This window comes from Tympanuchus pallidicinctus, unplaced genomic scaffold (genome assembly GCF_026119805.1).
Source record: "Tympanuchus pallidicinctus isolate F22 unplaced genomic scaffold, pur_lepc_1.0 scaffold8, whole genome shotgun sequence".
NCBI classification, from domain to species: domain Eukaryota; kingdom Metazoa; phylum Chordata; class Aves; order Galliformes; family Phasianidae; genus Tympanuchus; species Tympanuchus pallidicinctus.
The window spans coordinates 27,812,320-27,839,203 of NW_026294802.1; the positions used below are offsets into that span (position 1 = coordinate 27,812,320).

Below are 26,884 nucleotides of genomic sequence, written 5' to 3' on the forward strand. Positions count from 1 at the left end.
GGGAAAGCAACAGGAAAGGAGACGCTTATTTTCCTCTGTTCTGGTGCCCTCTGAATTTGAGAGAAGAAGTGTGGAATTCTGTTGGCAAGATGAACTTGTAAAACCTTTTTGGGACTGCTTTTTAAACAGTTTGGTACAATCCATTGGCCTAACCTGTCAGGTCAGCTATATTTCTGTGACTAGACTACCCCTGGTTCTGAATTTTCATGTATAGTTGTATGTCTGCACTACTTTCATCTTCCAAATGTAGTTTTGTTGTTTACATCTTTTTATGGGGTCATTACAGGCACTTAGCTACAGCCTTTGATATTAGTTTAAATCCACTGCAGTTTAATTTTAAGCCATGAAATAATTTAGATAGCATAACCTCTGGTGAATAAAATAATAAGCTTCAGAAGTCTCAAGCCTTTATTTTTATTTTTCTTTCAGCCTCTACCATCTTTGAGCCAACTTTATATGGAGGGGATTTCTTGTGTTTCTCTTGAGCCACCCCCACCCCTTCCACCTCTTCCACCTGAAGAGCCTGAACAGCCACCAAAACCTCCATTTGCAGATGAGGAAGAAGAAGAGGAGATGCTCTTAAGAGAAGAATTACTCAAGTCGCTAGCTAACAAACGAGCTTTCAGATCTGAGGTACTTCATTGGGTTTTAAATGTAAACCTCTAGGTGGCAATCTTGACCAAAACTTAAATGTGAACTTCGGGGGATTGAATGCTGCTTTTCTGATTTCTTAAAAATCAATTTCTACCACCTGAAAAGAAATCAAAGTAAAACCAACTCCAGGGATACTCTTTGAATTGTAACTTGCAGCTTACTATTTATTTATGACGGGGTTATGAAACTCTTTAAGTGCCAAAAACTTGAATATGCTGGGAGAGAGGGATTTTCTGCAAAACTGTTCATTTCATTTGCTTAACTTCATTTCAGACTTACAGTGAGAGGAGTTGGGAGGCCTGTAACTTCTGAAAGATTATGTTTGATGTGTGTGATCTTTTTTTTTTTTTTTTTTTTTTTTTTTTTTTGAGAAACAAGGTTTATGGTTTTGGAGATTGGGATTGTTTTAATTGTCATGGCATTTTGGCATTATTGCAGTGTTACAAGCTTTATCTGATATAGTTGTATAGTCTGTTTCATGTCTTGAAACTTGAAATTATGATCTAAACGAGATCATTTATGCTTACATTTGTCTTGTAAAGTACCCATGTGTAATGACTATTTTTATTTTGTTTTGCTAGGAAACTTCAAGTAACAGTGGTCCTCCTTCCCCTCCTGTTCCAGATAATTTGCAATCTGTGCCAAGAAGCAATCTGTCTGCTGTCAGTATTAATACTGTATCTCAGCCACGAGTACAAAATACAAAGTTTGTTAGAGTACCAAGGCCTCCACGAGCAGTGATCACAGTAAGGAAATATTGGTGCTTTCTTTTAACAGGACTGCAAGTTGGAGTTGAATTCAATTTGGAGGAAGAGGAAATAGATGAGAATTTTTTTTTTTAAACTAGGGATGCAGGATGGAATGGTGGAGCTTCAGTTAAACGTTTGAATCATTAGTAACTTTAATCCATGTTCTCTTCTGGAAATAATTTGATGCTGAATTAAGAATCTAACAGCATGAGGGAGCATCAAAACACACCCATGCTTAGCTGAACTGGAAAATGTGTTTCTTTTTTCACTGTAGAAAGGAACGTCATTTCTACTAAACCAAACTAATAAGTTTGGAGAGTGTACTGGTGAAGTCTAGCTGCAGTGTTTATTACATGGAATCAGAGTAGGATCAGTTCACTTTAAGGTGCTTGAGGTACAGATCTGTGCTTGTTGCTAGTGTAAATGTAGCTGATCTCTGCTAAAGCTGCATAAATTTCAGATTTATGAAGCTTGTATTTCAAAGACTCTGTATGTAGTTCAGTTAATCCTTTTTTCAGATTAGCATGGACTGAAACTGTGGTAGCTGGCCAGAGTAACCCCTCAGTTGCTCTTTCCCCTCAAAAGGTGGTCTTTCTCTTACTCCTTGTCAGATAGTATCTCTCTTGTAAGCTATGATCTGGAGCATCATTCCTGTTCCTTATTTAACTTTCTGCGTTAGTGAAAAAACTAAACTTTATAAGGGGTGTAAAGAACATTTTCTTCTGCAGAGGTGGTGATGAGGTTGGGTAGTGTTTTTTTTCTTCTTTTTCAGTGAACTATGTGAGCATCAGCACAGAACAGGTGACAAATGACATGTCTGTCAGTGCAAGCTTAAGGAGAGGAGGGTGTTTTTCTCTTACAACAGCAGCAGATTTCGTTACATTAGCTCCAGTTACATTCTGTAACTTGAACTTGAACAGCATGTCTAACTTTAGTTAGCATTTGATTTGTGATGTCTGCAAACATCTTGGATTGTTGGAAGCATGTTATAAAAAGTGTTTGCCTGTGTTGTGCCAAATTAAAGTCCATGTAATACGCTGTTCTATTTTTGACAGTGAACAGAAGTGGCTAGTTAGCAATTCCTTGAAAAACATATCTTGCACTCTTTCACATGCAGAACCTGTAGTGAGCAGTATGATTAATATTGGTGATTGGTGTCTTTGTATTTATTTTATTTTTACTACATTTGGAGGAACACATTGTCTTTAATCTTGTTATTCCTTTCTACGGTCGTTAAGCTTGCATTTGTGTGCTTATCCATGTTTAAATACTAAACCTGTGATGAAATAAAGAAAGCCTTGAATAGCCATTTATTCTATTCCTCTGCATTATCACAGATGAGAGGTGCTTAACTGAAGGTGCAGGAATGAGGGAGATTATGTTGCTGGGAAGTTGTCAGGCAGTTTGAGTAATGTAATAAATGTCTCATATAAGTTATGGTGATGAAAGGCATTGCTGTAACACCTGGAAAAAGGCTGGATTTGATCCTCCCCTCTGTCAACTTTTCCCTAGTAGAAAAACAAAGGGGAGATTTAGGGACAATTCATGCTGCCCTGCTGTGCCAGAATTTTAGCAGCTTTGGTTTGTGAATGTCAAAAAGCCAGTGATAAGGAAGTGATTTTTTGGGCATGTGAAGAAGGGTGGAAAGCCCAATTTGATCAAGTAAGATTGACCAGGAAACGTAGTCAGAGAATAATGGAGGGGGGAAGAACTTGGGATTTATTATGTTTTCACAAACCAGTAAAAATTGGAATTGCACCACTCTGCTGTGGTGGTGCAGGTACTGCAGCTGTAGCACATTCAGAAGCAGTGGATATGATCCTTAATATGAGGATATCAGAAAGTACTTCGTTTTCCCCGTAGAAGTGGAGGATTTCTTTGGTGTGCACTTTAAAAGGCGTGTAAAACTTCAGACGTGTATTGATGTAAAAGTTAAACTTAAATCTGTATTTCATTCACTTATGCTGGGAGATGGGAAAGCGAGTCTGGGAAATGTGAACTGAAGTTGCTTATTTTCCGACTGCAGCTTCAGAACATCTGAGACTAATCTCCTTGTTTCTACATCATTCTTTGTGCTGATTCAATTATTAATGCTGTCAAAAAGTGATTAATCTTGGAGCCTGTGTTCTCCGTGTGCATTTGTGTTCTGCCAGTTTAACTGCATGAGCAGCTCACTGTGAGGTCAGCTGACTCTAACTGTGGGCTGGGACAAGAGGCATTGCAAATGTGTGACAGTCCTGGTCTTTAATAGTCTCCTTTACAGCATTTCTAGGGTAGACTTCCCTGCTATCCTTCAGTTTGTTCACAAAAACTGCTTGTAAGTGGCAGATAATTCTCCTTAAAATGGAAATAATTTATGAAATTATAGGAGTGAAATATTTGTGATTCATGTATTATGACTGTGAAGCTACAAATATGCTGTAGGTACTTGGGAGTAGGAAGAAAATATTGATGTACCTTTCATGTTACATTATCAAGGATGGATGCTAGGGGAGATGCACAAGTTAAGTTTTCCTCATGCAACATGAAATTAGTGTACCATCTTGTGCCATAATGAAGGATTTTAACTTCCTTTTCCTAGTAAACGAGTTCAGTTATCTTTTTGTAGTTTTTTTTAATATAATTTTTTTCTTCTTCTATACAGCTTCCAAAACACAAGTCTGTTGTGGTTACGTTAAACGATTCAGATGATAGTGAGTCTGATGGAGAGCCATCTAACTCAACCAACAGCGTATTTGGAGGACTAGAATCCATGATAAAAGAAGCAAGGAGAAATGTTGAGGTAATCTATCAATATTTAATAGGTTTATTTTGTAATTATTTTGCTTTGTTTACAGAATTTAAACTTCTAGAGTTGAATCAAGAAACAGTTGGATTACATTGGAAAAGGGCAAGAGTAGATAAATTACTCCTATCTGAACCATCAAATTGTAATTTGCATAAGTTATTCATTATTTCAGTTCAAATTGAAAGCAAGTTTAGTTAATGGTGGAATAAGTAGTTGGTTAAAAGTCTTGTTAATCTTGAACAGCTTAAAGTCTGTGCTGAAAAACTGTTAATAGCTGTATTTGAAACTTGCATGAGAAGTATTGACTTCAACTTTTTTTTATAAAAGGCTTCAAGAATCAAAGCTCCTCCAAAATCGGAAAAAGAAAATGATCCAATGAGAACTCCAGAGGCTCTACCAGAAGATAAGAAGATAGAATACAGACTCCTAAAAGAAGAGATTGCTAGGTACAAGCGAGTGTGATTGTTTTTAACGTAAAATGTACATTCTTTGTAGGTCTTTGGTAGTGTGCTTTTGTGATTAGAAAAAAAATAGAGGTTTGAAGACGTTACTATTATGTACAGTCTCTCCACCATGAGTTTTTGGTAGGACAGCTAAAGGAGTCTGAAGGAGGTCATTAGATTCAAACTGACTTGCAATAGATGTTTGGAGTTGTGGAAGTCTTATTCTTTAAATTAAAAGTCTTGCACTGCTGCTTTTTATTTAGAAGGTTTTAGAAGTTGGGAATTAATGTTGAAGCTGCTGAAAATCTTTGCTTTTGACATATGTTTTAGTCGTGAAAAGCAACGTTTAATTAAATCTGATCCACTGAAGAACAGTTCATCCCCTGCAAATTCTGATGGTGAAGTTGATGGAATTGGGAGGATAGCAGTAGCAACAAAACAAGTTACTGAAGCAGAAGCGAAGCTGAAGAGAAACAAGTGAGTCTCTTTCACTGTCACATGCCCTGCCTTGTTTGCTTAAAATGTGAAAGCTCTAAGTATGTGTTTATTAATGTGTAGTCACTGAACTACAGCAAGCATTTGTTTTTTTTTTGTTGTTGTTGTTGTCTTGAGTTGTTGAACCTTGAATACTGTTGCTATACAAAAGGAGCTATGTTGAAGGGCAAGTTTGGTGTTCAAACCTATTTACAAGTTATTACTCACAGTAACACTGTTCAGCTATTTTTACATTCAGTGACTAGAACTTTATCTGTTCTTCTTAATAACTCTAAAATAGGGGAAAGGGAGTATGGTTTTTTTTCTGGTCAGTACACTTGGAGGATAGTGTGTTTCAATTAGATATTCTTGATATAAATGAATTAGTATTTTCTGCAGGTTAGGCATGCTGTTTAAAGCTTTTCCTGTACACCTTTTCTTTTAGTATGCCTCTTCCATGCTTCTCACCCTTCCTTTGCCATGGCAAAGATCATAGGTACTTTGCATCCTACATTTTGCTTTCATTGTCGCTTTATGATGTGTGGACTGGTGAGGAAACTGACTTGTGTTCAGATGTATATTGAAACATGTTCATCCCCCTTCCTTTACTTAATTCCATCTCTTCTTCCTTTATTTATTTCCATCCATCGAATTCTTCATCTTTGATTACTCTACTGTTCTTTAAAGCTTCATCTTGCAATGTCTTGAGATGTTACATGACCTAGGAAAGAATTGGGTTGCTGAGTAACACAAGGCTACAAAATGTGGTTTTTGAATGTCAAAAAGAGTATTGAAGATAGGCCACTTCTTACCTTTCTCTGTTCAGCAGTACAAATCTGGTGAAAACTTGGAGACTGAATTATTTTATGTAATATCAGCACTTAATGTCTCGTGGATGTTAAGACTATTTGGAGACACTTAGGTCTTTGCTAGAAGTGTTGGTAAGCATCACTCTAAACACAACTTGGTTTCTAAATAGAACAGTGATATCTCCAAGAGATGTCTCTGGAAAATAATGTTATGTGTCTTTTTCTAGACTTCTGTTGATGAAGGATGAATCTGTCTTGAAACATTTGTTGCAACAAGAAGCCAAGAAAAGAGAGAATGTTCGAATTGCTGAAAATAAAATTAACAAACTGGCTGAACAACTACAGGCAACAGAGAAGATCTTGAATGCTAATAAGATGTTTCTCAAGAAGCTTCAGGAACAAGTAAATTCTGAATTTCTGTTAATTGTAACTAGAAAACTTAGAGTAGGAAGCTTTGTTGTTTGAACACAGTAGGCTTGCTTTGGAGGCATGATTAATTCCCATGTGTTTTCTAACTGTATTTTATTGTCTGATCATATCTGGAAACTTGTATTTTTTTTTTTTTTTTTTTCCTCCAGATTCATAAAGTTCAACAGCGAGTAACAGTCAAAAAAGCTCTGGCATTAAAATATGGGGAGGAACTTGCTCGAGCAAAAGCAGTAGCAAGTAAGGAAATTGGGAAACGAAAACTGGAACAAGAACATCTTGGAGTAAGTCTCTGTTGTTAAACAATGCTCTTAAACTATGTTCTTAAAAAGTAGTAGCAATGTTGATTATGAAATCTTTTTCAGATGGAATTTCAGTAAAAACAGGAGAACATTTTAGAAGCATTGGAGGAATCTTCCTAATTTTTCTTCTGTTTTTGAGAAATCAGTAGTGGGGAAAACAAACAAACAAACAAAAAAATTGTTCATAGCCAACATATATTTGCCAGAGCAATGTCATTAAGATACAGATTCTGTTATCTTTCTGTCTGTGAAGAAAGGAAATTGCTGTCTGTAGACATTAACCATCTCATTATGCTATCTACCAAAGGCACTGAAGTGGATTTTTTGTTACTTTACAAATTATGGAAGAACCAGGCCTCTATGCTTGCCTGTATACTTCTGCAAATTTTTCTTTTTCCTGTGGATACCTGTGTTGTAGTTCACCTTCTAAATATGCTCAGAACTTCTTTTCAAGCCTTACACAAGATGTAGTGTAATCTGTATTGGAAAAACCTGCATAGATGCCAGTTGATTTGCAGGAGACTTTTTGGTGGTTTTCCCACTGTTCTTTTGACGTTTTCTTGGCAAGAGTATGAGAATATTTTTATAAACTCTTGAGTTAAATAACTTGCCCGTGTTTAATTTGCCTCCTGTCAATACATCAGTAAATGTGAAAATGAAATAAAGGGATTTTTTTTTTCTTTTTCTTTTCAGCCAAGCAAAATGTTGAAATTGGAGAGCTCCCCTGCATCAAGTCCAAAAAAGCATTCAGCAGAACTGATTGCGTTAGAAAAAAGACGACTGCAGCAACTGGAGTATGAGTATGCTTTGAAGATTCAGAAATTGAAAGAAGCTCGTGCACTTCAAACCAAGGAACAATCCGATATTGCACCTCAGGCAGATGAGGAAGCTGAATTTGCATTACCTCAGCCATCACTTCATGATCTTACCCAGGATAAATTGTCTTTGGACAGTGAAGAAAACTACTTTGATGATGAGGTGCTGTCTAATTCAAACCGGGAACGAAGGAGATCTTTCAGAGAATCTAGTTCTTATACTAAGCCAAATCTTAAACACATGGACACTCCAAAACAAGAACCTATAAACAAACTTTCAAAAAAGGCAGCAGAGGAGCCTGAGCTTTTCCTTGGGTTGAATGTTGATGAACTGAAAAAACTTTATGCTAAAGCTGACAGTTTAAAAGAACTGTTAGTGAAAAGTACTGCCTTTGTAGCACCTAAGGAAGATCTCGTATGTGGTCAGGTAAACACTTGAAATATGAATGTGGCTTTTATTAGGTTGTATTGCACTTGCTATATATCTTTTCATCTGTTACATCTAGGAAATTTCAGTGGATATGGATTTTGTTACATCACAGAATAAACAAACTGAAGCAAAACCATTTCCGTTTGGACCATATCGTAGTCCTCTTCTAGTATTTAAATCCTACAGGTACGTAGACTCTTAACAGCTGTTTAACTGGTGTATGTACACCATTTTAAAGAAGTCTACACTGCTTTTCAGTGATAACCCACACGTGTACAGAAAGGTGAATTGTGATGAGGAACATGACTCTCTTGAAGCAGTTTTCTTTAACTAGGAAGCTTAGCGATTGAAATTCTCCGTGGGGGGAAAAGAGAATATTAGAGCAGAATCTGTGTGGAAATACTATTCCATTCCATCTCCTTTCATCTGTTTTCCACCTATGTCTTACACTATGCTATTATACTACTATATATACTACAGGTCACTACTGATTTTGGTTGGAAGTAGGGTTTTGGAAATAATGAGATTTAGTACTAAAAAAAACTGGTTATTTTTTCAAAATGTTTAACTGGTGTCTCAGTTTGTATGCTTTGTCACAATAATTCATTATTTTATTTTAGGTTTAGTCCGTATTTTCGAACCAAGGAAAAATTGTACCTCAGTTCAGTAAGTTATAGCAATATGATCGAGCCAAAGCAGTGTTTCTGCCGCTTCGATTTAACAGGCACATGCAATGATGATGACTGTCAGTGGTGAGTACTCTTCCATTTGATTCATGGATGTATGATTTAAGATCAAAATAGGTAGGGTTTTCTTCAGAAGGTCTCCATGTAGGGTTTTAAGGGCAAGTTTTAGAAAAGAAAGTTTTAAATATCCTATTGCAAATACGTAGTTAGCAGTAAAAATAATTTGGAATCTTGCATCTGAACCATGAACAGAAATGGCTTTTTAGACAGAATTCTTTATTATAAAGAAGTGAGAGAATATTTTACCTTTTGATTACCTTGTAATTCAGATATATTCTTCTTCTGTAATTCTTCTTACCTAGAGCTTTGGCATAACATTAGGCCATCATAAATATTCAGGGGGTGATGAATAGTGTTTAATCATGGTAGAAGTATATTATGCAGCAAATGGACATAGGGTACATAGCAAACATTAAGTGAATATATAAGAAAATAGCATTATGGTAGAAAAATTCTGATTTTCTGGTAAAATACTGGCTAAGTTACTGTGCTCCTTTGAAGCTTGGTGTTAAATCATATTAAAAATACTTTGTTAAACAGCATTACGCTGTGTGGTGTAAGAAATTAGCAGAACAACAGCTGGATATGTATTGGCCACGAGTAAATCAAGTTTGAAAACTGGAAAAATATTATAGGAATGTACTTAGCTCTTTTTTTTTTTTTTTTTTTTTTTTTTACAGCAAAAAGGGAAAGCTTTTTTGAATCAACCCATAGCTATTATAATCAAATCATACTTCAGATCCTTTAAATGCAAAGGGATATCTTGATTGTTATAACTAACCTATTTGAACTGGAAAGTTTTAAACACTGTGTTCCTCTGTTGGTGCAAAGCAAGTGTGTAGCATCTTATTCTAATGAGCAAGGCTGTGTTGAAGTAATGAACACCAGATTAAGTTACTGATGTGGACTTAAGTTCAGAGAAGGCCCAGAGAAACATCTAAGGGAAATTTCAGAACAGACTGTGTTATTAATCATGGAGATAATTTTCTTTATGCCTCACCCTTGTGCGTACTAGTAACAACTTTCTAATTATGGACTTTATTGTTGTTGCTGTGATAAACATTTTAATTGCTTTTTTGTTTATTTTAGGCAGCACATGAAAGATTGCACTCTTAGCCGAAAGCAGCTGTTTCAGGATATTCTGTCTTACAATTTAGAACTGATTGGCTGTTCAGAAAAAAGCACTGATGAAGAAATCAGCACTGCCACAGGTTTTTAAGAAATTTTTGCTTGCTTATGTATTTAAAGATTTATTTCTAAAGACAGTAGTTTCCATTAGAAATTCTGGGAGCAAGTCTTTTTTATGTAATGCAATGTGTAAAATACTTCTCTAGTTGCCCAGTTCAGTCCTCAGTAGTGGCTTTCTACAGTTGTGGTTTGTGGAATGTTTCACTCAAAAGACTGCTGTGGTTCTGTGGATGGAGCAGAACTTGGGATGAGGTCTTGCCCTCTCTTCTTCACATGTGTTAAATTAGGATACCTCTTGAAGCAGTTGTATTTCATTAATTAAGCATAGATTGTGTTAAATTACTGGTAAGTTACCTGTCTGCTTGTTTACCTACCTAAGACATGAATGTTCTCATTCCAGAAAAATATGTGGAAAAACTTTTTGGTATAAACAGAGACCGTATGTCAGTAGATCAAATGGCTGTTCTTCTGGCCAGCAATGTCAATGAGAGTAAAGGTCACAGTAAGTAACTTTCTTGATAAATTAAATGTTTGGTTTGTTTTTTTTTTTTTAAATTACATTAGTATTTTGACTTTTTCAACCAAGAATATTCCCTTTTGTGTGTGTCATTTTTTTTTTAGTTTAATTATACTTCTGATAGATTAAAGAACAGAACTTGTTTTAAGGCCATAATATAATAGTTGTATTAGTTTTTTTTAGTTTCATTAGTTCTATTAGTGTTTATTTTTTTCCCAATCAAAAATATGACTTAAGCACTTGAGAACCGCAGATATAAATAAGCTCTATGAAAACTTGTCCATTTATATTGCGTTTGTGGAATGTTTTTATCTGAAATATTCATTGGCAAAGATATTTCAATCTTGTCTAGAGAAAGTTAAATGATAGCTTCCATTGCTTTGTTTGTTTACAGCACCTCCGTTTACAACATGGAAAGATAAAAGGAAATGGAGACCAAAGTACTGGAGAAAACCTCTGCTAGATAGCAGCAGTAGTGAGGAGGAACAGTCTGTTGGACCTATTAAATATGGTAATTCAGAAGCATGGCATCCATTAAAAAAGAATACTGGGGAGAAAAACATAGCAATCTCTTCCCTACACCAGATATTTAAAATGATTCTTAAAAAAAACAGTATTGTCTTCAGCTCTTTTGGCTTCTTCCTGTTTCCTGTATGCAGACATTCTTACATTCCTTCTTCATGTAACTTTTCTTAAAGTTGACCTTAATGGGTGGGGCTTAAGAAAAAGCAAAAAAAAACACAAAAAAAGCAAACAAAACCCAACAACAAAACAGCAACAAAAAAAACCATCAACAAACTGGTGTAAAGTGTGATTAGAAGCTGACATGGGATTTCTGCCTATCTTTTCATGAAAGGGAACATAGAGATCCCTGGAATGTTACAGCTTCACCAGAAGATGTTGTCCTTTTTTTCCCCCCAGAACTATAGAAAGTAGCACACTTCATCTGTTAGCTTAAACTTGCACAGTGTTGATCATAAGTGATGAGATCAGGAGGTAAAAAGCAAAGCTGCTCTTTAAACATAATTTGAGACTTGGAAGCTTGCTTGAGCATCAGTAACCTGAAATATGACTTATCATTGAAGTGGGAGCTTTGGGATTTCTTGGCATCCTCTGTATTCCTGTATAAATGTTTTTTGAGATAATCCTTTTTTTGACATTAGATGTTTGTTTCTTAAGGACGCTTAGTTGGTGTCTTTTGGCCAAAGAAGCAGTCTTTATTGCTATTTCTTGTCTTCACATGTTAAACATAACCAATTTTCTACATGTTACACAGTTTTAAATTTTTAAGATGCTGAAGTAATCATATTTTGTTCTTGACTGTGGCTACGCTTAGTATATAGAGATGTCACTCCTCATATGAAATGTATAGTGACAAGTCACTTCTGTTTTGAAAAGAGTCTTTTTTCATTTCCAGCCCACCCTACAGAACATAAGAAAAGAATTCCAGCTCTTGATACTGTTGTGACTCCAGATGATATCCGATATTTTACAAGTGAGACTGATGACATTTCCAACTTGGAGGCAAGCGTCCAAGAAAACCCCTGCAATGTACAGCTTTGGATTAAACTTGCATATAAATACTTGAACCAAAATGAAGGGTAAGTCTGCTTTTACATTTTAGTTTTATACCTTACCCATGCAGAAAAGAAGCTTGATTACAGTTGATGTTAAGGAACTTTATTTAACGAAGATACAACTAATTCATCTCTTAAAAGCAGATTAAAAGAATGCAAGGGATACTGTTAAAACAATGCTTCCTATTTTATTATGTTGGCCCCTCCTATCAGAGGCAGATGGTGCTGATATGGAGCAAAGGTATGTCACTAAATTCCTCTATGTGGAAAAAATGGTACCCTTTGACATTCATTGATGCTTGCTGTACATGTTCATGGAGACCAAACAGAAGATGTGATCATAGTGATGTTGTGGGTGATGCATTTCAGCAGTGGTGACAATGAGAGTAGGTCAACTGAAACATGTAGGATAGAAATGCAGTAGTCAACGTACAAAGAAAATACTTTGAGTCTGAAGAGAGCATGCTTTCTAAGTTATAAGCATAGTAAGAAAAAGACTTAAAAAAGAAAGGAGGTAACATAATGGAAGATAAAGTTTTTCTTAGCCTATAGTAGGTCTATTTTTTAAATACTATCATTTCAATTTTCACAGCTCATCATCAGAGTGTTTGGATTCTACTCTAAATGTTTTGGCTCGAGCTCTTGAGAACAACAAAGAAAATCCTGAGATTTGGTGTCATTACCTCAGACTCTTCTCAAAAAGAGGAACAAAAGAGGAGATACAGGAAATGTGTGAAACAGCAGTGGAGTATGCCCCATCCTATCAGATATGGTGGACAGTAAGTAAAAAAAAAAAAGTCAAATGTATGCATTTCCTACTGTAGAAATTGTTTGCTAAATAGGAAAATGCAATTTGTCTAAATAAGCCAATAGAACAGCTTGTGAAATTTCCGTTCACAGTGAAGTAATTCAAAGTTCTACTTGCAGAATGTATGTAGAAATAGTCACGTTTTTCTCAGGAAAATCAATCATTTAAAATCAAGATGTTTAATTTTGCTTTTTTTTATATAAGTTTGCAAAAATTTATGTTCACAAGGACATTGAAGTTGATCATTAAACATTTTAAGTGTTTTCTGAGGTTTTGGTATGTGGGGAGAGGGAAAAATTGTTCATAAGGTGATAAAATACATTATTCAAAGTATGTTATTCATGTTGTTTTAAATTTTAACCTTGGAGTTCCGCAAGTATTTTTCTTAATGTAAATTATTTTTCTCTAGTTCTTGAATTTGGAGAGTTCCTTTGATGGAAAAGACTATGTATGTGGGAGGATGCTGCAGTTCCTAATGGAAGTGACTGAGGGAGAGGAAAATCCCAATCTCTTATCGTTCCAGCTTCTGGAGACTCTGCTGTACAGAGTTCACTTAAGCTTGTTTACAGGAAGATACCAGAATGCTCTTCTTCTGCTGCAGGTAACTTCCAAGTTACCACCCTAAGATTTGTCTTTGTACCTTCATGCTGTTGTATCTTATATTTGCTAGAGGAAGTCTCCTAGGGACTTGTCTTTTAAAACACAATATAATTATAAATTTGCATATACATTTAGTTTCTTTGTTGCACGTTTTCTGTTGCATTGGGTTGTTAATAAGTGTAGGGTGTGCACTATGCTTCCTAATAATAATTGCTTTAGAATTGCTTTAGTTTCTGGTTAGCAGTAGAGTGCTTCTCTAGGGACCTGTGAATTCTGTCTTGCTCAGGAATTCAGATGTGTTTTTTTTTGCTACAGAAATGGTCAAATCACTTTTTTTTTTTTTTTTTTTTTTTTGGAAGATCATAGTGGCAAGTTGTTTTGCATTTTTGCACCATCTTCAAAAATTGGGGAGTGTTATCTCAGGCATTGGAGATCCTGTAAACTGCAAAGTTTTATCTCAGGCTTTTATTGTTACTTAAAGAGAACTCAGGTTGCTGTTGCTGACCTGTAGTCCACAAACTGGGAAAGAAGGTGAGAAGAGTCCTGAAAGTTGGACCTGTGGTAATTTCAACCACGAGGTTTTCATTCCTGCCAGCAGGGGGCATTTATTGCTTGCTGTATCTTAAAACAATTTTCTTGGTTGTTTTAAGGCTGTTAATGTTTTAGTCTAGCTCAGTTTTAAATAAAATATTATAATGCTTTGTTGACTTACACCAACAGCTATTCTGAAGGCAGTAGTACTGATAGTTTGGTTTGTGTTGTGCTGAAATGGAAGTCTAGAGTACATGAGAAGAGAACGTGGATTGGTTTCTCTTACCTTTACTCAAAGTATTACAGCAAAGCACTTCTTTGTGGATGTGTACCTGTAATGTGTCACTGAAAAAGACTGTAGTGAGGAGGAATTACTTAACCTTATTTAATAAGAAAAAAATTCTAGGTAAAAGTACTACTTGAAATTGAGTGGTAATAATTCTCTTTAGAAACTCGAAACAAAATTTTCCAAAATATTTTGAAGAGTGGATAAATGAAATGTTGTTGAAACTTCAGTTTTCACCTCTTACTCAAGAAATACTGTGAGTTTTGCCTAAATTTTCAAGTGTTTTTATTTCCTTTGAAAGTACATTCTTTGTACTACATTTTTGGAGAAAAAAGGTTGGCATACCTTTAGCCATGACATTCTGTTCTGCTTCAGGAGTAGCTGTGTTCAGATTTTGTCTCATTGCTTGCTCTAATGATTTTATTTGAGATCTCACAGTATAACTGGGCTTTTTTAGTTTTGAATGTAATTGTTTTAAAAAGTGTCTTGGAAATATTAGTGAGAAGCAGAGAACTGCTTGAAAATGCATTGGGAGATGCAACATTTCAAAATCATTCTTTGCAAAATTCTCAGCAGTTTTTCTAAAACAATTAGTAGAAATTATATAGTTGTGTATTTATTGAATATAGTCACACACTCGCTAAGCCAAATTTAATCTTGATTGGGCATGAATTATTTCCTGTTCTCCATAGGAAAGATTTGGAACATTAGAACTTTTCCTGTTTCCTTTCCTCATACCTAAAAGATTATATGGTTAAAACATAGAATGTATTTCTTCTAACCTTTACAGAGTGCTTTAAAATCAGCAAATGAAAAGATAATATCAGAACGCCTTACTTCAAGTGACCGTTGCTTGGCTTGGCTGTCTTACATACATTTAATTGAATTCAACATTCTCCCAGTCAAGTTCTATGATCCAGCTAACGTCGGTCCCTCAAGGATAATGAACAAAGAGCCATTTCTAATACCGTGGCAAACAGTTCAAGATGTGAAGACTGATCCTGATACACTGTTAGCTATGTTTGAAGGTAAGATTAAGGGGGTAAACTACTCAGTACATTACTCATTTTTTTGCAGTTGAAAAAATATTATGCAACTTCTGGAATTTCATTGGTGGTGTGATATTGCTGCTATGTTAAACCACTGGGATTAAATCCAGTGCATATTTCATCTTGATTTGAACAGAAGAATAAGGAAACTCCATGGTTTGGGTACTTAATACCTGCACTTTTTCATCTGTGGTTGAAAGCTGTAGCTTTTCTTCTGTGAACTATGATATTGTAGCAAGATAGGGAACAGTAGCTTGTGACAGTATGCCACTGCTTCTTTTTGTAGACTTAAAAAAGCCAGGCTTCTGTGCTCATTACCTCTCTATCCCCCCCCCCATCCCTAGTGGGCATATCAATTGGAAAGCTATTTTACTGGAAAATTATTGTGCTTCCTTAGAAGATGCAGTGCAAAGCCTCTGTTTGTCTTCATTTGGAGTTGAAATAAACAGAGTAATTTTTTAAAAGATGTCTAATGAAGATACCGGAAGAAATGAAATTGACTTAGGCACTGCCTGGGGAAGACTTTATACTGGTGTTGTTTGAATGTCAGTACTTAGTGTGTTAGCTTCACTAATATTGAACTGTTGTGGAGTATAAGTATGCTGCAGATGATAACAGGGTGTGCAAGTAGTCAAGCATAATCTTTGTGGGTAGACCTGTAGGAGTGGAAGTAGTCTAGCCATGATAATGTGTTGTTTAGTATTGGAATTTAGTTAACTTTGTTTTTCTTAACGTAAAAAGAATTTCCCCCTGTTAGTTCTTGCCTCAATAGAACTGATTTCAGTAGCTACACTGGAATTACTGCTATGTAATTCTAAGTAGGTGATATCCTACCAGTGAACTACTCAAGCTGACAGTATGTTTCCTGTACTATTTGAGTTTTTGTTGTTTTTAAATGAATGAGGGATGAAAAGACTTTTTTTCATTCTTATCTTCATTGTGATATGTTAATGAAAAAAACCTGAACTTTTCCAGCAATAGTCATCTTCCTGTTTTTAGTAACTCAGAAGAGCATTGCTGAGAACTTCCCATGCTTTTGTAATTTTATGACTAAGGGATAATTTTTGTGATGTTAATGTTTTAAGTAAAACTTGACATTACTTGAGGTCTAAGGTCTTAATTCTAATGTTTTTGTTTTGAAGATGCAGTCAAAACGTGTACTGATGAAAACGTTGAGGCTGACAAAAGAATAGCTGTATGCTTTCCTCTCTATAGGAACATGATAGCTTTACTGAAGCTCCTTGAGAGGTAAGATGTTTCCAGACACTTCCAGTTAGGAGTGCTCAACTCCACTTTTTTAAACATAACCTTTATCTTTTACTTTAGGTGGGAGTCTGCAGCAGAACTTTGTAGATCTTTACTGGATCTCTGCCCTGACAACTGTCTGCTCTTGGAGAGTTTGGCCACCTTATATTTGCAGATGGAGCAGAGTGAAAGTGCCTATGGAGTGTGGATTGGAGCATTTGAGAAGAGTCCTCAGAATGCAGAAATTTTTTATCAGTTGTGTAAATTTCTTATATCACAGGTAATAATACCCAGCCCCAAAAGTGTCTCTGGCCTGCTGGCTTTATAAAAGTTTTGGGGGTTGTATGTCATTTCAAACACTTATTCAAACTGATTAATCTTCATGATATTTTTGTAATGTCTTGGTTTTCTTTATATGAATTTAATATAGAACTGCCAAGATTAGTGACAAGATTTAATGTAACCAAAGGAATTGTATGCATGGATAAACTTACACCTCAAACTGTTTGTTCTAATCCAGTGTTAGTATCCTTATGAAAGAATAATAGACAGTAACAGCAGAGTGCTGTAAGAAATTTTCCTTTTTTTTCCTTCTACTTGCTGACTGACTGAATTAAACATTATTTTTGAGAGATTGAAGCAAAGGAGTATTACAGAGATAGACAGCACTTAATAATTATTATGCTTAAATTTTTCTTGTCAGCTTCAGGTTTATGTCTGATTTAATTTTTTTAATTTAAAAAACCATCAAAAAACAGGGAAGGTCAGGCAGTGTTCTTCCACTGTTGCAAGATTTTGTGGCAGCTTTCTTTGAGAATACCTACCAACAGCATGATTCCATGGATCTCTTAAGGTATGTTTATGATATTTTCTGTGCAAGTTTTGGTAATACTGACATTTTCTTGAAAAACAGGACAGTCTGTAATTCTTTTGCTTTCAGCTTGGCAAACCTTAGTAAAACTTCAGAGAATTATGCTGTGATATTTTCTAAGGTTTGTGTAAGTTGTTTGTGCTTTCATAACTAAGTTGCAAAGCCGTAAGATGAAAAAAAGACAAAACAGGCAGCAAGTTATGGGGAAAATGGGCATCAGTCAAATATGTTGCATCCCTAAGTTGCTTTTTCAAAGCTGGAAGCAAAAAACTTCGTGTGTCAAACCTGTTATTTAGGGCATTTACAAAAGGCCTCCATTCAGAGCTCCATGCTTTTCATGAACAAACTGTTGTTGCTGAAAAAGTGCAGGTTGGTAACCAGTCTGCTGAAACTCCATCTAAAATTCAGGCATTTACTTAACTGTAGGAAGCTTGCATACAGAAAACTTGAGGAAGTCCATAAAAGTTAGCTGCCTTTGAAGGCTTTCAAAGGAAGATCTTATTTGCTGAAGCTTAAATGTAGATAAGGCCGTGAAATGTTTTTATGTTTTTTATCTCCAAGTTGGGTGTTATGTTTTTATTCCTGGTTATGTTTGTTTACATTGAATTTAATATTGGTAGTGCAGTGTAGCTGATGGTAGGTAGGTAATTGTATCCTATGTTTTGATGTATTTTATGGGGTAGTTGTGCCAGAGAAAGAAACATTTCTCACATCATCACATAATGGAATAGAATGCTTTCTATATAAAGTATTTCTATAATTTTATGGGATACTTTCTTACATCTTTCTGGGCAGAATTAATCTCTAAGAACAGTAGATGCATCTCTTTAATACATCTCATGAATTAAGATTCTGCACTAAATGATATGTCTCTGTAGGAATCTTCCGAGTAAAGGGATGTTACCATTTATTACCACTTTTTCTCTTTTAGATATCTCTTGAATTTTCCAATGCCAATTGAATTTACAGCACCTCTCTATAAAGAGCATCTTACAGATGACATTGTAAACCAGCAAATCCCATATCTTTGGCAGATCTACTGGTGAGGCTTTCTAAAGTATTTCTGAAAAACAGCTGGTGGGTCTGAGTAAATGGAGTTTTCAGTTGCAGAACATTAATCATTTACTGAGGGTGTGTCCCTTCAGGTTTTGTCAGAGCACTTAGTATGTAAAAGAATTAATAAGAGATACAAGAATGAAAAACAATTTGAGAGTTGCATTTTAAACTGTATAGGTTGTGTTATTCCTTGTAAGCAGTTGAGATTTCCCCACTTTAATGTGCTGCCTGATAAAATCAGTCCGTTGTGCATTTCAACCAAAAAGCAGTTTTCAGTTTATCTTGGAATTCAAAAGCTTTGTTTCTACCCTTAGAAGTGTATGCATTGTGTAAATAATGTATAACTTTTTTTTTTTTAACTTCTAATATAAACAGTTTGTGCCAGTCTCTTCATGCGACTGTTAGTGAAGCACTGGATGCTTATGAAGCAGCTCTTGGTGCAGTGATGCAGCAGGAAATTGTTCAGAACATCTGGCTGGAGTAAGTTGTTAGGGGAGGAAAGTAGTTTAATCTCCAAACTATTCAGTGAAGGCCACCAGAACTATCTTTTTTTTTCCTTTTCTTCCAGTTATCTTGTTTTTATGAATAACAAGGTTGTTGGATCCAGCAACAAAGTTCAAGAATTCAAGGTTTTTACTGACTTAGTGAACAGATGTCTGGTTACGGTCCCCACACGATACCCAATTCCTTTTAGTGCTGCTGATTATTGGACCAATTACGAGTTTCATAACAAGGTAAAAACACTTGCATGGGTGTTCTTAAATCAAACAAAAAGACTGATATCCTTTTTACGAGTATTTCTAATTGTCAAAATACAGCACTGGTACTATATGTGCACTGGCAGCTAGGAATTAATAAAAAAAAATTATTGGAGAGTATAGTGTTCCAAGCAGGAAAGTATCTAGCAGTGACTTCTTGAGTAGAGGATAAGAGAAGCGTACATAAGTGATATGTTTTGATATTGTGTAGATACAGCTCTTAATGGCAGACTATTCTTTATTTGTGAAAAGAGAAACTGTGAAGGAGAGACGAGGTGGTTGAGCAAAAGGGGTCTGCAGAGCTCTAACACTGAAGGATGGAAACAGTATTTAAGCTGTTAGTTTTTATTACAGTGGTTGAGAAACAAAAGAAATAGAATAGTAAGGGAAAGATCAAGAGGAGCACGTCAGTGAGTTTTATTCTGGATCTGTAAATCCCATCTCCTGTTTTGCTAACACTCAGTGCATTTCTTTTTGCTTACTAAATATGAGCTGAAAGGACTGAAACAGTAGTGGCATTAGCTTCTGTATGAATTGATTTCTGTACCATTGAGGGGATAAGATTTTTGGGTGTTAAATTATTTTGGTCACAAAGTTTGTAGTTTACTTCTCCATCAATCTTGGCAAAATTAGACACCTATAAAGCAGATTAATGTTTATAATTCAAATTTTACAGGTAGTTTCCTTCTACTTGAGCTGTATTCCGAAATCTCAACATTCCAAAGCTTTGGAAAGGTTTTGTTCTACCATGCCTGCTAATCCTGGACTTGCACTGAGGTATGTAGAAATATGTGTAATCAAGGTAAACACTTTGTACAAGATGCATGCAATTTGATTTCTACTAGAAGAATGAAACCTCTTCCTTGTACTGCATTTTTTTGAGGTATATTGTGCTTTCTGACATCTTCTCAATCTCTTTCTAGTATTTTACAGACTTCCAGTCTGTTTACAGAGTATATAATTACATAGGAACTGTTAATAAATTTATCCATTTTGCACATGAGTCAAAATGTCAACATTTCAAGTGTATGGAGAGTATTAGTGGTATATTAAAATCTTGTGTTTATTATAAGTGTAGTTCCAATGTGGAGCAAAATAAAATGGATACACCAGTATATAACAGTGTTACCTGAAGGCTTGGTGCTTTATAGCGAAGACAAATCACTTTAGAAAGTGATTTCCAAATCATTTTGGAAAGATCTTACGGGAAACAAAAGCAATTAAAGTGGACATCATGCTGACTGTTACTGAACAGTATTTCAAAACATTCTTCCATATTCTTCATTCTTTCCAGGATTAGGAAGCTTGTATCAGTGCATTCGGCTGCTGTGAATTCACAAACGTTCTGTTGAATAAGTTTGATCAGTGCCTGAATGCTTACTGTTTGTCATCAGTAGGGGCTGCTGAGATTTCAAAGCTAGATGTTAAAGAAGCATGTTGTTGGCACAGGGAGAGAATATGACACCTACCTTTTGGTGTAGGAAGGTGAATGGCTGCATTTTAAACCAAGTTGCAATTCTGTTGAGGTGGAGCTTACAGCTTCCTTAGACCAAGTTGATACTGCATGAAATGGGTGAGCAGAGCTGGCTGCACAGTAGCTTGTAGTCACAGCAGAAGTCATTTGTCTTCCTTCAAATGAACAGTTGCTAAAAACAAATCTTGTACTGTGCCAAGATCATATTTTCTCTCTGATTTTATACTGTGTAGTTACTCTCCTGACGTGCATCTTTTTCTGTAAACATTCTCAGTCAGTACTGTGTGTGATGCCTTGCCTCTTTTTCCTATCTGCAGCTCTTGGTTGAGATTAGGTATATTTTGTATAATGTGTTTTTATCTTTGCGTTGCTGTTCTGCTTCCAGTGATTAGAGCAGTGTTCCTTTCTCATGAATGCCTTTTACAGACTACTTCTGCGGTACTGGGAGGAGAGCAATGTTCAAATTCTGAAACTGCAAGCCAAGATGTTTACATATAATATCCCAACATGCCTGGCCATCTGGAAAATGTAATGCTACAGTCATACATCTGTTTTCATAGATATTACTTTTGTTTATAAGGTTTACATCACAAAGGTAAATCTGAAACATCCTTCAAATTGGGCTTGTGCTGGAAGTCTCTCATTATTTTATTTAAGCAGTTACTTTGTTGCAACAGACAAGGTACTGTCATGTCTTTACAGTTACAAGTGAATGGAATTTCCCTCTTGGAGAAGCTTATGTGAATGGATATTATGCAGATAAAGATGATGTATTTACAAGTTGCCTTTTTTAATTCAACTATTGACTTCTGTCTCCTCCTCTCTACCCTCCCCTTTATATATCACAATAGCAGTAATCTCCATTATCCAGTGATGCTGAACTGATCTTTTTCTTCAGTGTTTGTTCATAATGGGGAACCACTGAAATGTCTTGCTCATGTAAGATTGTTTTTAAAAAATGGCTATTTCTATCTTTTCACTGTAGATTAATATCATTGGAAGTTAGTCAGTGTCTTCACAAGGAATTTGTAGATCCATTCCACATCAGTATTTTGCCGATGATGGCACTTGAAAGAATTCAAGAATAAATATTTTTGTTTCTTTTTCTCAGAGCCATTGCTGCCGAGTGCTTTCTAATGGGACAAAGAGAAGTAAGTCAGTGCACTTTACTAAAATGAATAACTATGAGGTTCTGTAGGTTTGTTTGTTCCTCTGCTTTATGTACATCAACGGTGCTCTTAAACTCAAGGTTTCTTGATAGTTGAAATATTCTGTGTATAAACACAGAAGCATTTGCTTCAAGGGTGAGAGATACCTTCAGCAATTGAAGTAGAAAGGATATTTTATATTTCTGATACTATTTGTATCTTTCTTCTGTTGGAGAACCTGTGTTCTACTTTTTGTTTAACCTGGAGGAGATGACTAGCATTTCAAATACAGTAGAGGGATAAAAGGTTTCTTGTGCTGGAAGTTGTTAACAACTACTGTTTACAGGAGTTGGAATGGTGGTTCTGCCAAACATATGTATGTAGAGAGTTTAAGCAGTGATCTCCCTGAAAGCTATCTGCTTTTTTCCTCCTGAAATAATGAATAGTACATTGTATTTGTGTGGAGAGTGTTTTTATCTCTCTGTACACAAATAAGTGTTTTTCGGCACAGAGTTACTTTTCAGCTCAAACAGAATGGATCTTCCTGGTGTTATTGCTCTCACCCAAAACGTTCTGCTCGTGGAAAAGTTGCTTTGTATTAAAGGAGATCCAGGAGGCCCTGGGTTTGTGACTCACCACTAGGTTGTGGCATTTCTGAGCTACTTCTCTGTGGTTTCACATTACGTGTCATTTTTGTAGAGCCTCCCTCTCAGCACCCTTCTCTTCTGTCAGTAGTTTTTCGTTTAAAACAAAGCTTTAACTGATATATAATAGGTAGTATGGCTGCTGTTATAGTCAGTTATGAAGTCTTTTTCCCTTTTTACTGTCTCTTAGTGTCATGAAAAAAAAAAATACCCCCAAGTAGGCAGTTACTTAGTTGATAAGATCAAATAATTCAGTCAGGAGACATGAAAGGCATGGTTGCATACTCAACCTTAATTCTGTCTCTGTATTGATGATTTTGCGTCATCTGCAATTAGTCACAGATCCCTGCTTCAGTCATTGTATTAGGAGGACTACATTTTCAGGCACTATGCACATTACAGCAAGACTGACTTAGAAGGTCACTGCTTTATTTAGTTATACAATTGGAAAAATGTTTCAAATTAATTCAGAAGAGGGCTCTCAAAAAAGATGAACCAATTAGAAATAAAACATATGTAAAATATTGTAGTTGGATTACACCTAGAAGAAGTCATATAGCTTTCTCCTGCAACCACCTCACTAACCATGCAATGTGAAGTAAAATCACTTAGCACACAAAGTGCAGTTATTGTTTTTTAGGGACAGGAGGGTGGAAGAGAGGGGAGAAATGCCCAGTTAGAGGTGTAGTGAGCACTTTGACAACTATACAAACCAGTGACAGTTGCAGATGACTGTAATTCATTGTAAACAAGTGAAATATTGTTTGAAGAGTGGGTTATGATTCAGATTCTGGATTTCCTGTCCCTGGAAAACCTGTCATTCCCTTCAGCAGCTCGTTTGTAAGATTGCTGAGAGAATATATTTAAATGGTTATGAAAGTTTTAAATGCTAACAAACCCCTTCACCAATTACACTCTGATTAGGGTTGGTACTTGCAATAGCAGTAGTTGAAGGAGGCTTCTGTAGATGTCTGCATTAAACCTTTTTGGTTCTCTTAGTTCCAGATGTAAAATGGTTTAAAAACCCAAAAAGAAACAACAGACCAACAAAGCAAGGAACAAACAGAAATAGCCATTTTGTTTTGCTAGTGTTGCAGGCATATAAGCTAAAGCCATATTAAAGCATAGATAGGTGGTAGATGTCTTAGGAGAAAACCTATAGAATTAAAAGGTGGAAGGGACAAAGCAAGCTGCTTTATCCTCTGAATGTGCTCCATCCTGTGCAGTGAACAAGGCAAGAGTCTTGAGAAGAAAAATAGTTGTCTTTATGTAATTAATTCAAGGGTCAGAATTAAGGTCAGATATGAACTTGCCTTTTCATTTGGTAGCAACATAATACTTGAAAAACTGATTTAAAAAAAAAAAAGTATTACATTTGACTTTTGAGTTTTAAATCAATGACTTTGAGTGCACAGATTCTGCTGACTTAATATTTGTTTTTATTTTACAGGTCCATCATTTATATCAGAGAGCTCTTCATAAGTTACCTCTATGTGCAACACTATGGAAAGATGTAATGTTTTCTCCTTATGATTCAGTTTGAGGTTTCCTATAAATTTTCTGCATATCCCATATCCTTAGATGTGGTGATGCTCAAGCTTTGGCTAAATCTTATATCTGCTTCCCCATCTCTTGCAGCAACTCTTGTTTGAAGCGTCAGGAGGAGGTAAAACTGATAACCTGAGAAAACTAGTATCCAAGTGCCAAGAGGTTGGAGTCAGCCTAGATGAGCTTTTAAGTTTAAACACTTGCAGAACAGAATGCAAGAATCTCTGAACGCTGGGTACAGTCAGCCATAAGTTCTGTTAAATGCCAAAATCAGTTGAATGATTCTTCAGGCTGATCTATGCCTAAGATCTGCATAAGGCAGATGAGTATTGCTGAGCATATCAAGCCTCCGGTCTGCTTTCCGTGAAGCTGGAAACAATTAACATGACCCTCCTCTCTGGAAAAATGAACTCCTGTCTGGCCTCGCTTCTGGGCCCTGCCAGATTGTCATAGCATCATGTACGTAAGTATAGTTAATCCAAATGACAGACATTATTTTTTCATGTTTTTCTTTTGTTTTCTGTTTTCTTTGTTTTGCTGTTCCTGATTCACTTGACACTCTCACTGATGCCTGAGAGATCTGTGTTTGGGATTAATTTACTGGGCTGTGTTTACAGTAAAAAGCAAGTAGTCCACTTTGGGTTTTTCCTTTTTTAAACCTTTTTTGAGACTTTTTCATTACAGGATTTAAAACAAAAGCAGCCGCTCTTAAGGAAAGTGTAACTGCCGTGGCCACAAGTATGCTTGTTGCACTTGAAGGCTCTAAGAGGGCTGCTTACTGCCCTTTTCTGCATTGGACTCATGGCAGAGACTATTAAACTTGAAGATTAAAGAAACTATTGCAAATGCCAGTGCATCAGAACCTAAGAGTGGTCAATTATGTGCAATTTTTGTAAAGAAATTTTAATTTATAATAAAGTTTAACAGTTTAAAGAAACTTGGTGTTGGTCTCTTCTGTACTGGTACACCCACTACACCCATGTTCCATTAGTTATTTTTGCAGACATTTCCAGTTTCAGTTGATATTAGAAAAAATATTCTGTTGCTCATATATTACCCAAAATACAAACACATGTGGTTGAGTTACCTATTGTGGCTGTAGGATAACTATATATTTTTAGGTTTTTTTTTTTTTTTTTTTTTTTATCTTTGCCTCAGGTACACAGATGAATTTGTCCCATTTTCCTTTCAATAATGTCACGTCAGTAATGGAAAGTACGCTTTATATTTTTCATTTTCAGCTTTAATGAAATGAGGCCCTCTTTCCACAGACTCTGCATTGCAGAGGGATAGTACCAACCTACTGAGTTTGTCATGGGGCTGTTCACGTTGGGTTGGCTTTCTGCCTGTTCTTTCATCTGTGCAAAATTACATTAAAAGAAAAAAAAAAAAAGATTGCACCTTTTACCAAGGTGACTTAAGCAGATGCTGTGAAAACAGACTAAGTGGTCTGAAATGTTTGTAAATAAGGGAAAAGAGGCTTCTGACATTAAAAAAGAAAAAAAAAAATTAGTAGTTTTCAAAACCTGTATCTGAAGTTACACATGAAGCAGCTCTCTTAAAAGAGAGAAAAGTGGGAAATGCTATTTTTCATGTAAGGGAATGGAGGGTGATTACACACCATAAATACAAAGGTGTATAGAAAGATTTAAGAATGAATTACTAAATAAGTAAAACTTTAAATACTGAGGTTAAATGGCCAGGTTTTCCTGGAGGCTGCAAAAGTATGGAATATGAAGAAAGCAGATTCTAACCCATTCTTTGTGGTACAGTAGTACTGATTTCTTCAGACTACACTTCAGTGGTACAGCTCAGAACGAAGAAGTAGACTGTAAACATGCAGTATTTAATAAAAGCCTTCTTGTCTGGTGAACATGGGCAGCGTGTGTAACTCAACTGATGTTCACGTTTTTCTTCAGCAACATCTGAATGTATGCAGCAAGTTTGTAGCACGATGCCATTTCTCCTGTTCTGCTGACTAACGCTGTCAAGGGTTATGGGGTTTTAATTCTATCTTCCACATTCTGTCACTTCAGCTTCTCTTTTATGTAGGACTGTTACCTTCTTTTATCTTTTGTGTCTTGCTTTACAGTGACTTTATAACAAAAGGCCTAGTTTTGCTTAAAATTTTAATCAGGGAATAATCATAGGTTGCCTGGAGAGCTTCTGTAGTCTCCTTCTCTGGAGATATTCAAGACCCATCTGCTCATCTACCTGTGTGACCTATTGTAGGATGCCTGCTTTAGCAGGAGAGTTGGACTCGATGGTCTCTCGAAGTCCCTTCCAACCCTAGGCTTCTGTGATTGTGCAGTACTCTACCTAAAGGAGTTCTCACATGGAGATGAAGGGAAAGACAAACTGATGTTCTATCTGCTGCTGATCTTAATCCATATTGTTTTAATTAAAATATTCCTGGTTATCTTTACCCATATTACCTGTCACCTTTTGCTACAATTTATGTTTGATTTGGCTCTGGGTACACTGCTCTGGCAGCCCTGCCTCAGCAGAGGGTTAGGCAACGTGACCTCCACGCTTTGCTTCCAAACTCAACCATTCTGGGATTGTGACATTTCTAGTGAACGTGTACTTCCACCCCCTTAGTCTAATCACTCCTCCTGCCCCCTCATTTCCCTCGTTCAAATGGCAAAAAATCATGGAGCCAGGCCAGCACTTTTCTTACCATCCCTTGCTGGGACGTAGCTGTAAGAAGTGACCTGCCTTTGGCTAAGGATGTAAATATTTCTTACCTTAGTGCATGCAGCGGTTTACAAACTACCTAGGGGCTTTACAGATTTCTTTAGTGCTTTTGTTGAGGTGTTCTACTGCACACCCTTTATTTTACATAGAACGCAGATTGTGATGGAGTCATTTTGCCTGGCTTTGGTCTTTCTGAAGATAGCCTGGCCTTTAATGAAAAATATATTTTACTTCTTTTGTTTATATGATTG

General features: G+C 36.0%; 1 protein-coding gene across 2 annotated transcripts in view; it reads left to right on the forward strand.

Moving 5' to 3' along the window:
• ZFC3H1 (zinc finger C3H1-type containing) overlaps positions 1-24,873 on the forward strand; it is a 38,335-nt gene extending 13,462 nt beyond the window's left edge. Inside the window, exons 8-35 of one of the 2 annotated variants that reach the window (XM_052668996.1) lie at positions 430-633; positions 1,236-1,400; positions 4,048-4,185; positions 4,519-4,637; positions 4,965-5,111; positions 6,145-6,319; positions 6,496-6,627; positions 7,339-7,887; positions 7,967-8,076; positions 8,511-8,642; positions 9,726-9,847; positions 10,225-10,326; positions 10,736-10,852; positions 11,759-11,942; positions 12,511-12,697; positions 13,136-13,327; positions 14,934-15,171; positions 16,335-16,440; positions 16,519-16,717; positions 17,196-17,290; positions 18,240-18,350; positions 18,740-18,844; positions 18,933-19,098; positions 19,799-19,899; positions 21,023-21,124; positions 21,708-21,747; positions 23,839-23,932; positions 24,027-24,140. In XM_052668996.1, the coding sequence (XP_052524956.1) occupies positions 430-633; positions 1,236-1,400; positions 4,048-4,185; positions 4,519-4,637; positions 4,965-5,111; positions 6,145-6,319; positions 6,496-6,627; positions 7,339-7,887; positions 7,967-8,076; positions 8,511-8,642; positions 9,726-9,847; positions 10,225-10,326; positions 10,736-10,852; positions 11,759-11,942; positions 12,511-12,697; positions 13,136-13,327; positions 14,934-15,171; positions 16,335-16,440; positions 16,519-16,717; positions 17,196-17,290; positions 18,240-18,350; positions 18,740-18,844; positions 18,933-19,098; positions 19,799-19,899; positions 21,023-21,124; positions 21,708-21,747; positions 23,839-23,931 (4,131 nt within the window). In that variant the 3' untranslated portion in view covers position 23,932; positions 24,027-24,140. Of the gene's footprint in view, positions 1-429; positions 634-1,235; positions 1,401-4,047; positions 4,186-4,518; positions 4,638-4,964; positions 5,112-6,144; positions 6,320-6,495; positions 6,628-7,338; positions 7,888-7,966; positions 8,077-8,510; positions 8,643-9,725; positions 9,848-10,224; positions 10,327-10,735; positions 10,853-11,758; positions 11,943-12,510; positions 12,698-13,135; positions 13,328-14,933; positions 15,172-16,334; positions 16,441-16,518; positions 16,718-17,195; positions 17,291-18,239; positions 18,351-18,739; positions 18,845-18,932; positions 19,099-19,798; positions 19,900-21,022; positions 21,125-21,707; positions 21,748-23,838; positions 23,933-24,026 lie in introns of both variants that reach the window. The other variant, XM_052668995.1, reaches the window with a different exon arrangement.
• Positions 24,874-26,884: the final 2,011 nt, after the last annotated feature.